At 46.0% G+C, this 13003-nt stretch overlaps 1 protein-coding gene and 1 pseudogene across 2 annotated transcripts; both read left to right on the forward strand.

Annotated features, from left to right (window-relative positions):
- The first annotated feature begins 309 nt into the window (after positions 1-309).
- On the forward strand, positions 310-5246 carry LOC112882418 (E3 ubiquitin-protein ligase At1g12760-like). 2 transcript variants are annotated; one of them, XM_025947474.1, is made up of 5 exons: positions 310-960; positions 1989-2108; positions 2213-2345; positions 2795-2959; positions 4670-5246. In XM_025947474.1, exons 1-5 carry the CDS (start codon positions 482-484, stop codon positions 4838-4840), a joined length of 1068 nt encoding a protein of 355 aa, XP_025803259.1. In that variant the 5' UTR covers positions 310-481; the 3' UTR covers positions 4841-5246. The 2 variants fall into 2 exon arrangements, with proteins under 2 accessions (XP_025803259.1, XP_025803258.1); XM_025947473.1 differs by having other exon boundaries at positions 313-960; positions 2792-2959.
- A 4981-nt stretch (positions 5247-10227) lies between these two features.
- LOC112880874 lies at positions 10228-11212 on the forward strand (annotated as a pseudogene).
- Positions 11213-13003: the final 1791 nt, after the last annotated feature.

Genomic DNA, 13003 nt, shown 5'->3' on the forward strand with positions numbered 1-13003 from the left:
GTGCATGCGTGGACTATTCTATCCAGCTCCAATTATCCTCTGAATTGTTGGTGGTTGGGTCCGCCTGATGCTCCAATCCATCGACGATGGCCAATGAGACTATTCTACGAGTCAACGAATTCTCAGCCCCTGCATAATGTACACATCTATTGTCAACTGCCAAGTGACGGCTATTATTAGGGTAGGGACTGATACGAGATTTTCACAAGGATAGCCCCCTGGAATCAACGTAGACACGAGGGCCTGAACGAAAGATCACCAAAGAAGAAGAAGAGAAAAAACGGCGCTAGAAACCTCCAAGGGGCCAACCCGCCGTCGGTCGCCGAACTCACGAGCAAAGCAAAACGCCCGCAAACCAACTCGCCACCAACAAAACCACACCCAAATCACCGCCAGCAACGCGAGGAGAGGAGGAAGAAGAGAACAAAAAGGGTAGGAGAAAAATACACCTGAGCTAGGGTTTGGCCGATTGGCTCCCGCCATGGCGTCGACCTCCCCGCACCGCTCCTCTGGCGGGGACCCATCCTCGCCGTCCTCGCCGCTCCTCCCATCACCGGCCTCCCCGTCGTCCGGCGGCGCCGGGGGCCCGCTCGGGCGGCTCACGAGCCTCCGCGGCGCGGCGCGGTTCATCCGCCGCACGGGGAGCCGGCGCCTGATGCGGGAGCCCTCCGTGGCGGTGCGGGAGACGGCCGCCGAGCACCTCGAGGAGCGCCAGACTGACTGGGCCTACTCCAAGCCCGTCGTCGTGCTCGACGTGCTCTGGAACCTCGCCTTCGTCGCCGTCGCCGCGGCCGTCCTCGCCGCCTCGCTGGCCGAGCGGCCCGCCGTGCCTCTCCGCGTCTGGCTCGCGGGCTACGTGCTCCAGTGCCTCCTCCACGTCCTCTGCGTCACCGTCGAGTACAGGCGCCGGCGCAGGGAGGCGGACCAGGATGGCGCGGCTGATGGGGATTTCAAGCTCAGGTGAGCCCCTGCTCTGCTCGGATCGAGCCCCGACTCGTGCTGATGGTGGTTTGGTCATAGTTCCGTGTCACCTGACGACCTCCTTATGTTGAGCTGTGTTGACCATTTCTGTGCTCATGCTGTTGATTGTAGATTAGATTTGTAGTAAGTTCAAGTTAGCGGAAACTCGAGTCAGTCAAGCCCTTCTCGTTTGAGCTGTGAGCTAGATGGAAGTTATGAGTCCCCTCTATTGGGACTCATCATTTTTCCCCCCTTTCTTTGGTTTTCAATGGCAGTCTATGCCTATTGGAGAACCTGTGATGTTCTGTGCCTATAAATTTTTGCATAGGGGCATGATTGAAGGTTGGTCGTGGTGTAACTTTGTTATTTCAGTTAAGGTTGCCTTCTTAAGGAAATTTTTGGGAGTCATTGATGATAGCACGCTCTGACTTTGCAAGTTGCAATCGAACTAGGAAGTCGGCTTCAGGTCTGGGAGATTTCTCTATGGATCTTATAGGATTTGGATCCGTCTTTATTAGTTCCCAATGCTGAAACCCATGTTTAAATGACCAGTGTCTACAACTTTATAACAGTATTAGTTGCCAACTTCATAATTACCAAAATGCTTCTATTGAATGCATTCTCTGTAATGGCCACAAACATGCTTTGGATATATTTACTTTTGATTCTTCAAGGTTCCCTTGCATGCTAATATGCTACTTGATTGCAATCCATTCAGAAACAAGTGATTTTGATAGAAACTACCATTCGATGTACAAATTAAATCAAGAGTTTCAGCCTGTGAGCTGGGTTGCTTGTTGTTGGAGACTGTTTAATATGAACCAATATTTAACAGAGAAATGGCGCCAATAAAAATTTCCCATTGATTTTATGGAATTGTCTATTATTGGCCTTTTGGTGGTTTTGTACTGCCCTCTTCACATTTTTTCCACTCAATTTACTTAATTCACCTTAGGAAGTAGTTTAATACTTCAATGCAAGTCACCTGCTCTTGACATCCTAATTATTTTATTCATCACCTTGTTCAGTATTGTGAAGCACTTGGAGTCCGCGAACACGATGTTTTCCTTCATATGGTGGATCATTGGGTTCTATTGGGTGTCTGCAGGTGGTCAAGCTTTATCGCATGATGCTCCTCAGCTTTACTGGTATATCTATTTTTAACCTTAATGTGCGAATAAGAAAAATATGAGTGATCTTCATCAAATTTGTTCTCTAAGACGGCTGATCTTCTTTCTCTTCTTTTCTACAGGCTATCAATTGTTTTTCTGGCGTTTGATGTTTTCTTTGTGGTCTTTTGCGTTGCCTTGGCCTGTGTGATTGGAATTGCTGTTTGTTGCTGTCTTCCATGCATTATTGCGATCTTATATGCTGTAACTGATCAGGTATGCCAGTTCCTGTGACCACCATGGTCTTCTAAATACGGTTTCTTCAACTTTTCAGTCAAATACAATGCTAATACCTTCTAGATGATATAGATACCGCTGTTGTTGTCCTTATCTGAACATTGATGTCCCCATGTCACAAAAAGAGTAGCATGCCCTGTACTGTTATCTGTAATTTTAAGTGAAGCATTGCCCATGATTGTTTATATGTTATATATGCTGATATGCAATAACCATGATTTTTGAACCTTTTCACTGTAGCTTTATCCCTCTGACACTACCATGACTACTTATACTCACTATTATTGAATTGTTCATGCTTAAGATGGTTTCTGGCAGAAAGGAAATAGCTCTCTTCTCTCCGCTTCTTGAATCTTTACACAAATCCAAATGAAACGAAAAGCACTGTTGTTATTGTTTATACTGAGACAAATTTTTAACTTTAGCAGGAGGGAGCATCCGAAGAAGACATAAACAACCTTTCTAAATTTAAATTCCGGACGATGGGTGATCAAGACAAGCTAGTTGCAGGCATTGCAGCACCTGTGGGTGGAGTGATGACTGAGTGTGGCACTAATCCTCCTGTGGAACACATTCTTTCAGCTGAGGATGCAGTAAGTTTGTCATCATTATTATGAGAAGTTTTGGTGATACCATTGCATTATCATCCCCCTTTTGTAGGTATCTATGATTGTCTTGAATGGGGTAGAAATTGCCATTTAGTGTTTAAATGATTGTGGATTTTAGGATATTTCAGCAAACTGTTCACACCATGTCAAAGTTTCTTTTTTGCTCAAGGTCTAAATCTATCTATCCATATTATGATTAATCATTTCCTACACTGGAGTTTGCTTTTCAGAAAATTTGAAATTGCAGTTGAATATTGCCTAAATCTGGAAAGGTTTTGGCTTCCACAATTGTCATATTTTGGAAGTTGTCCCCCTTTCTCTGTCATAGTACCTGCATAGTTCCATTTGTGTTCACATGGCTAAGCATTAGTATGTTTAGGTTTAGTGTAGAATGTCAATTTGTTCATTTTCTCTGTTGCCTTTCTCAATTCTCATATCTTCCTAAGTCGTATGATGTGCCTTTGTGCCTATATGGTATATGAGACCTTGTTATAGCTATAGGCAGTCCTACTACTTCCTCAGCTCCCATGGTTCTGACTCTATGATCCTAGTTGTCTATGTACATATAAGCTCCGTGTTGAAATATTTGATGTGGACAATTTCATAGATAGGAGTGCGGAAGGGTTTGAAATGCAGCATTGCACTATCCATTTTTCTTTGACTTTGTTATACTATTTACATTGATTCCAAATGATTTAATATTTACATTTAAATAATCTAACTTACTTTGAATTTGTAGAAAATTTTTATTATATAGAAGTAGACTATATCGGATTTCAGTTGTGTAGTTAACCTATTTAAGAAGAATATGGATTATTGCTCAATGATCTTTTTTTTCTAAAAATGTTTTACCTTGCTATAAACTTTCAAAATACTGAGATGTTGGAATTTCTGAAGCGGTGAATTAGTTTACGATGGAATATAATGTAATGCTCCATCATTCAAGTAGTATATATATACAAAGGAAGAAAAGTGACAGTAGATCTAAAACCACACAGCTTTGTTTTGGCATGTACGTTTGCAACTTGCCATTTTTTATGTTAGGGAATCTCAAATTGAACTCTGCTGCAATGGTACTCTATATGATGGAATATGGATCTGGAAATAAAAAATAACAATTCTGGTGCTAGCTTATCTAGCTGGCTCATGAGCTCAACTAGTTGCTATATATTTTTTCAATATATATATAAATATAAATATATATAACAAAATTGGAGCCAACAGGCAAACCCCATGTTTTGTTATAAGCAATCAAGTGTGGTGTCATACATGTGGACATGTGACAAGCAGATGACCTCGATTAGCAATGGGCTTAGTAGCATTCTCAGTGCCTGCAAATCAATTTTCCCATTTGCCCATGTGTGAGCTAAGCTTTTGGTTGAGCAGCACACCTATCAGTAGGTATTACTCACTCTTGCAGTATGCCATTCACTTTATAGGTTCGTGCCAGTTCTAATGGAGCTCATGTTCAGTTGTGAATATTTTGGGCTAGTTCAAACGTTTGTCATCCTCTGTGAAAGTGATATTATGTTTGGGTCCAGATTTATTGACTTGCTAATAAAGAGTAATATACAGTATTGTAGCATTGGGCATTTGTGTTCAACTGGAGTATTTTTTGAAGTTGAGATGTTCACTTCTACTAGTCAGAAAATGCTATTCAAATCAGACTATCTGATTGTCCCATTTTAAATGCAGGAATGCTGTATCTGCTTGTGCCCATATGAAGATGGTGCAGAACTGCGTGAGCTCCCTTGCAACCACCATTTTCACTGCAGCTGCATAGATAAGTGGCTTCACATAAATGCGACGTGCCCGCTGTGCAAGTTCAACATTGTCAAGAGCAACCTTGACAGAGAAGAGGTCTAGGTATCACAAGTCAAAAATCTTGCCAAAGCTTCTTGACATCTCCCAACTGTCGTGCTCTCCATTGCTACTTCATTTGCAAACAGAGTTGTGATTATCGGTCATGTAGTTTCAAGTTATAGTTGACGCACAGATGGTTGCGATATTGGTTGTCATGACTCGTGAATATATTTTAGCAGTTTCTTGCAGCGATTGTACATCCTCTTTCTGCTCGATCTGACTGCATTGCAGATTTATATGAGTGGCCGTGTTGGATCGTACACGCCGTCAGTCATTTGTAAAATGATTCATGAATTGGAGGTTAGTATACAGTTACTTGGTGTAAATGCGTTGAGGGAAGTATGGTGTTTGATCACATATGCAGCTGATGCGAGAATGGGTTTATGCAAATATGGTGTCTGTCTGTTCACTTCCAGAACATTGCAAAACAATTTTTGCGGGCAGAACATAAGAATTATCCGATCACATTACAATGACGGTACAATATCATCTGTGTTTTAATTGCGAGAGAAGGCATATTGGCGTCGGTATGAAAATGTAGTAACAAGTGGTTAACGGAACATAACAAAATTGGCCAGCGGAATCTTTGTGCTCTTTTGTCGAGAGGTTGATGCGCCATATCTGGACCTCCCAAATCTTCAAGTCTGGGCCGTTTCAGTTCAACCAAACTTTGAATTTATACCAAACTCAAGTGAAATAACTGAAGATATACAATCATACAAACCAGTTCACTGAGTTGAATCGGCTCTATATAGTATATTTCATAAAGTCAAGTTGGTCAATTTTGTAGTCTAAACATCAAAATCCTTGAACAGGCACAATTCTTGCCGCCACTGGATAATATCTAATCAAACAACGAGACAACATACTTTGACATCTAATCCATCCATTCCAAAATATAGGCCGTTTTGCCTTTTCTAAATTCTTAGCTTTTGCTATGCACCTAAATATAGATTATATATCTACATGCTTAACAAACACTGTAAATCTAGAAAATCAAAACAACCTACATTTCGGAACGAAGAGAGTAAGTATCTAACTAGTGGTCATGAAAATTAACTCACATCTGAGCAAACGACCATTTATGCATGTGCTATCAAAACGGGGGTATTTATTCATCGTACATACGATGTATCATCGCACATGTCCATTAGAGATAATAATATTTTAGAATAAAATAAAATATTCCAAAATAAGATAAAAATATTTTGGAACATCGTTATCTCTAACCTTTTATTTTATTCTGGAATATTTTATTTTATTCTGAAATATTATTATTTCCAACGGATAAGTGCGATGATACGTCGATGAATGGCAAAACTCGGCTAAATGTAGCTAATTCGATCCCGACCGCATTGCCAATCGTGACGATCCATGATGGTAGCCAGGCAGCGTCAGCAATCTTCCCGCTCCGTGAAGCCGTTGGCTCATCGTGCCCGCATGCATGGCAGGATCTCACACCACAGCACCACCACGGCATGCAACGCGCACATGAAAAGCGTCGAAAGCAACGGGAGCTCAGCCGAAACCTCCACTTCCACCTACCCCAAGTCCCCCACGCTCTATAAGGCCATGGCGGCCACGGGGTGGTCTCTCGTAGTAGTAGTCGGCGCCGCCGTGGCCGCGGCCGCCGTCGCCCTGTCTTGTTCATCGCGGTGCGCCGCCGCGGCGGCCGCGTTCAGCAAGCCACTGGCGTACGCGGCGGGCTCCGACGACCCGTCGCCGCCGAAGGCGTCGCTGGACTGCGGCACGGTGACGTCGCTGCTGGCGGGCTGCGGGGCCTTCGTTCGGCGCGGCGAGGCTGCGCCCTCGCCGTCCGTGCCGGCGCCCGGCGCGGCGTGCTGCGAGGGCGTGGCGGAGCTCTACGCCGTGGCGGCGGACTCCGCGGACAACTGGCGGTCGGTGTGCGGCTGCATGGCGGGGCTCGTGCGGCGGTACAGCTCCAACGCGTCCGCCATCGCGCTGCTGCCGGTGCTCTGCGGCGTCCTGCCGCCCACCGGGCGCGCCGTCGGCGACACCCTCACGTACTGCACAAGGTACGAGAGCACACACGACGCACATCTTTCTTCATTTATCCATTCGATCTGGCGCTCGTTAATAATTTACTACTGATTCTTCTCGCAGCCCTCCTTGACCTCGCAGCCATGGCCCATGGCCGGGCGTGCAAGTGTGGTAACCACCAAAAAGCAATCTGATGGTGATCTGTACACAGTAGAAATAAAGTTTGGAGCAGTGATTTTTTTTAATTCTTAGAGAATAGCTAGGATTTTCTAGTAATTTGTTTAGTGTTGGCCGTTTACTGTATTTTGATTCGTTGCGGTTTAATTCGCCCCGATTCAATCATCGAAATTGCATTTGAAAATCTTTCAAAAAAATGCATTTGCATCTCAGTGAAGTGGAAAGTGCTAAAACGACATGCGGATTGCAAAGAAACCGGCCGCCATGACTCGCGAGGGGTCGGGTGGGCTCCGACCACCCACACTCCACGCCAAGCTCGACTTAATAGGCTGAAATGGCCCGTTGGGCTCGAGCAAGGAAGTGATTTCTACCCAATCCTACATTTCTGCGCATCGTAAATTTTTCTTAGATTACACAGTTACATGTCGACGACGCCGGAGGCTCGAGGCATTGATAAGCAACCGTGGGGCTATGCTCCCAAGCAGCGATGACTATTGGTGATGTTACTGTTTAGGGTTAGATTTAGATGCAAAGTTGATAGGATCCGATCCCAGCTACCCTGAGCTGCCCACCGTGATTGCAGAGGATCTAGGCGGAGCAATTGGGAATCGTGCATCCTAGGGGGTGCAGATGATGGTGTCGTCGGTGGTGCCGTTGGAGTTCGGAAGGGTGGTGAAGAAGGCGTTATATATTTTTTCTTGGTTGCGAGCGAGGTGGCGTGTTGTAAACTCTCACTTGTTTTTAATAAAATACTTTGTTCAAGCAAATTCTCAAAAAAGTGATGAAAGAGAGGAAGAAAATATGTTATTGTTAATGTGGAGGAAGAAGAGGTGCAAACAAAGAGCTAGAGATGTAAGAGCTCCCGGCGTCGGGGATGGTGAGGTGGTCGGGAGCTGGCAGAGACATTACAATGAGGTTGAAGACGGAATTTAGGTTAAGATATCGTGATTTTTTTGAACTAATTAAGAGTTTTAGTAGGCAGATCAATATATGAGTTACTTTTTCAAAGGATCCCAGAGGGTTTATAAAAAAATATTATTTACCGTTGAAATTGGAATGGTATTATTCTTTTTATCCTATCAATTTTTTAATTTATTTTTGTCATTCAAGCTGTGGTTATAGTTGGATGTTTGCGGGCATTAGGCCCCAAAGATAAGACTGTACCTGAAAAGTCTTAAATAGTTCAGCATTGAGCCTTAAATTTCCAAATGGAACTGTATGGCTTATCTCATCAACGTCTGGCTGAACTCATGCTTCAAATTTCTTTAAAATCCAGTTTGGCAGGTCTCGCAATTCAATGCCACATGACCAGCAAATAGCTGTGCCCCATAAAGTATGGACCTCCTTGTTATTAGGCATTAGTGAGCAATTCACACCTGATGTTGATCTAAATTCATGGATTCTATTTGGCGAACTAATTACACAGGTCTATCGATGATTCGAAGCAACCTTTACTTACGACACAACAGTACTAGGATGAGATTAAAAAAGATGAGTGAGCTCTCACAGAGCAGTATATTGAAACTTCTCTTTTTGCAACTATTGTTGAAAGGTTTAAACCGTGCATCTCGAGGAATGTTGGATGGAGGGTGTTGACCGTTGAACCGAACCGACCTTAGGAACTGACCAAGCTATCATCCGATTCGGAGATTCGTGCTCGGCACGCGGTCTGATTGGAGTCGTCATACAGCCACATGTTACATGCATGTACCTGGGAAGGCGGGAAGCAGCCTCACCTCCCAACCAAACCGCAGTCCGCCTTCCCTCGCGCCGCCTTCCCCTCCCACTTGCGCCACAAGCCTAGAGCAGGCGACCCCCGCAGGCGGCGGTGGCGGCGGCGATGGCGGACAACGATTACAATGACATGGATATGGGGTTCGCCTCTCCTCCCACCTAGCACCTTCCCTCTTCCCACCGTCCCTTGTATAGGTGTCGCGTGAGCGGAGGAAGCTTGGGTTGCGGCGTTCTTAAGGGATCAGGATTGAGGAATTATTGTCTAATCCTGGGGGTAATAAATCAGCAAACATGTTTCTCGGTGGTTTGGCTCATTCCACGGAAATATAGTGTGGGAATTTCATGATCCTGTGCACAGTGAAGCCTTGCACGGCAAACGGGCAATAGCTGAAATTGATAGTTTATTTTTAAGTCAGAAATTGATGATCTTTGAAATTGGTGGTCGATCTGTGATCAAATAGATGGCTGTAGGCTTCTTTGTACCCCTTAGCAGGAAGCTGTGCGTGTTCATGTGCATGAATTGTGTGAACTGTGAAGTTCTCTGTTATATGGATGAATGTGTGAGTTGGTTTTCGTGGAGTTAAGATATGTTATAAATTATGGTACTGATTGGGGGAAAGGATGGCTTTATTCTATTTTTCTTCAATTCTCGATTTTGGAATGGATTTAGATTGTTTAATTGATAGCAATGAACAAAGCTGCTCTCTTGGTGTTAATTCGCAAAAGGAAACTGAGTTTGTTCGAGCACTCGGGTGTACCTTTGGGCTGCAAAGAAAATTAGGAGATGATTAAGTTTTCCACTTGTTTGTTGCATCCTTCATGGTTATTGCTCAATCTAATAAGGCAGAACTTGTTTTTCTAGAATGTTTTGAATTACTGCATGTTGGTCTGAGCTCATAGAGAATCTTGTTGTCTTGCTACCTATATAAAGTTTAAGTTGCTCACTAGTCTATATCTATACTATAAATAGTCTATATCTATACTATAAAGATTAAAAATAATTAAAAATATTTCTCACCCATATCGGATCCGCCGTACCCCTCACGCTGGACCCATCTAATCGAGAGAGGTGGGAGGAAGGTAGATCCGTAGAAATCACGAGTTGAAGAGTGTTTCCGCCAAAAAGCAATTATTTTTCTCACCTCCGTGATCTTACCCGCACGTCCAACCCACCGCGCCCAAAATCCCATAGATTGTCGTGGCGTTGGAGGATCGGAGCTCGCCCTCCGCCCCTCCCGCTCCCCCGCCCCGGCGCTCCGCCCGCACTCCTCCATACGTTCCTCCGCCCGCCACTGCCTGCACTCCCCCTCCCTCTCTCCTGGGGGCACGGTCGAGCGTCGCCGAGCCCAAGCCGCACGCACGTGTTGCGCCCCGCCCTCCCCGTGTAGGCCTAGCCCGACCGCGTCGGCCGCCGTCGCCAACTCGCCGCACGCGCCCACATCCCGAGCCGAAGCCTCAGGACGAGCAGGCCCGTGGCCATGCCGCAAGGCAAGTTTGTCGCTGCATTGGCGGCAAAGGACCAGATCGGCACCTTCACCTACTTCCCCTCCCTCGCGCTCCACCGCGCCGCCGGGGGGTTCAGCGCGCTCAACGTCTACCAGCGCCCCGCCATTCCCGCCCCCCGCTGGAGACTTCACGCTCCTCGTCGGGGACTGGTACAAGGCTGGCCACCGGCAGCTCAGGCAGAGCCTCGACGCCGGCGCCACCCTGCCGCCGCCCGACGGCCTGCTCGTCAATGGCGTCCAGTCGCCGCCGGCGTTCGTCGGCGCCAGCGGTGGGACGTACCTATTCCGCGTCTCCAACGTCGGTCTCAGGGCCTCTATCAACGTCCGGATCCAGGTATACCGGCTCCGGCTGGTGGGAGGTGGAGGGGACGCACCCCGTGCAGAACGTTTACGACTCCCTCGACGTCCACGCCGGCCAGTCGCGCTCGACCAGCCGCAGCTGGACTACGCCTTCGTGTCCACGCGCTTCGCCCCCGCCAACCTCACGGCGGTGGGCACGCTGCACTACGACGGCGCCACCGCGAGGGCGCCTGGCCTGCTACCGGCCGGCCCGCCGGGGAAGTTCGACTGGTCCGTCAACCAAGCGCGGTCGTTCCGGTGGAACCTCACGGCCAGCGCGGCGAGGCCCAACCCGCAGGGCTTCTATCACTACGGCGCCATCCCGACGTCGAGGACGCTGGTGCTCGCGAGCTCGTCACCGGCCCTTGGCGGACGGAGGCGGTGCGCGGTAAACGGCCTGTCCTTCGTCGTCCTCAAGCTCGCGGACAACTACGACATCGCCAATGTCATCGAGTGGGACAGCCTCCCGGCGCCGCCCGCCGGCGTGGCGCCGCCGCGCGCCGGGTCGCCCGTCGTCAGGCTCAACCTGCACGAGTTCGTCGAGGTCGTGTTCCAGAACACCGAGAATGAGCTGCAGTCGTGGCATCTCGACGGATATGACTTCTGGGTTGTCGGGTGAGCATTTACCCATTTTCAGTACCCATTTTCCGGCTCTTGCGGGGCCATGGCGAGCGGAGCCGACGACAAGCACTTGGCCGAGCTCGTCTCGCTGCCTACGGCGGAGGTCGCTGCGGCCCCCATGCAAGGCTGGGGTAAAAAAAACTAATATTTGCTCATATTTATTAACATGTCTTAGTCATTTGTAGTTTGAAAATATTCTATACTATAATATGTTCTTGAGAAGCATATTCTACACAAGGTTAAATAATAATGGAAAGCGTAAATGATAGTTGCTTGTTTACTAGATTATTTATAAATATCATATACTACTTGTTTACTCGGTTTCTTGAATACTAGATGAAAATAATTATAGTATAAGAAATGGTTATAGTGTTATTTAATGCAAGAATGACAAATATGATGGATCCATAATCTTGAAGGTTTTTCAAAATACGCACGTACACTTTACTAGTTGTCTGAAACATTCGATTCCCTTGGTGATGGCCGGTCTTCGTCTTGGTCCAGAACCATCTCTGAAGTTAGTGTGATTCATGATCAAAGGATATATGGATCATGATGAGGACTATAGATATATTAGCCAGAACATTTTCCAACTATCATTTTGCAAGTTGCTGGCTGATGATTCAGATATACCCAACCATTGATTTGACTTTGCAACTTAGATCTTCTTATATAATATGAACCCTGTTTGTTTCAGGTATGAGGATGAGCCCCCAGAACCAGAGATTGAGGTGCATGCCCATTTCTGTTCAGTACTCACGTTTATCTTGTGTTTTTGTAGAGGGAAGAATTCTGATTGACTTGTTTAATGAACAGGAGGGGGCTGAGGAGGAGCTTGAGAACAACAACGAGGACGCTCCTGACGATGTCGTAGGGGCAGAAGTTGAAGACAAGGAACAGGAAAAAAAAGGCACGCGATCGGAAAACATCAAAGTATACGAGGGCAGCTCCAGCGTTGGACAAAATCGAATCGTGTGGGTGGAAAACCGAACCGAGCACACTAGAGCATTGGACTGCTCGTTGTCAGCCAGGAAAATCGGACTCCAAATTCTGTTCAACTTCAACGAGACTTCAACGAATAAACAATTCGTCACGGGCGAAGCGAACGTCCAATAAGAAGCGGGAATAAGAAGCGGGGAGAAGGAAGATTCTCAATTCTTATATGTTCCGCTAGGTCCTACCAGTCGAACTCCACACAGGAGGCCTCGAACCGTGCTTGCCGCTGATATTTCCCTCTCCAAAATCGATGCTGATAATGGAGCTGCCCTGACAAAGTATGAGCGTGCACGCATTCTTGGTGCTTGTGCTTTGCAGATTAGGTATGTTTCTATTTCTGTGTATAATACCATTGGGTAAATTCTTCCGGTTGATTTAAGTTGACATTGTGAATTACTTTACAGCATGAATGCTCCAGTTATGGTTGAGCTTGGAGGGGAAACTGATCCTCTTGAGGTAAAGTTGTGCTGCCTTACAATTGGGACTGGCCTAGTAGAATAATGTTCTTCTGCAGTCGTTTTGGCTGTTAATTTTCATATACCATAAATGAATTTGGTTAAAAGGTCTCATCCTTTTAAGTATTTTCTTTTTCGTAATCAACATTTTAGCTTTTGAATTGAAGGTTGGTTGCTTGATCTTTAGAAACTCGAGTGTGTAAACATAATGCTCTATCAGTGGCCATAAGTTGTCCTTCTTTCTGAATCTAAGAAATATTCAGCTGCCAACATATGAATGTGTTTCATGATGAAACTAATTAGAACTCAGTAATTGACATACAATGTTGGTTAAACGG

Source organism: Panicum hallii, chromosome 2 (genome assembly GCF_002211085.1).
Source record: "Panicum hallii strain FIL2 chromosome 2, PHallii_v3.1, whole genome shotgun sequence".
NCBI lineage: Eukaryota > Viridiplantae > Streptophyta > Magnoliopsida > Poales > Poaceae > Panicum > Panicum hallii.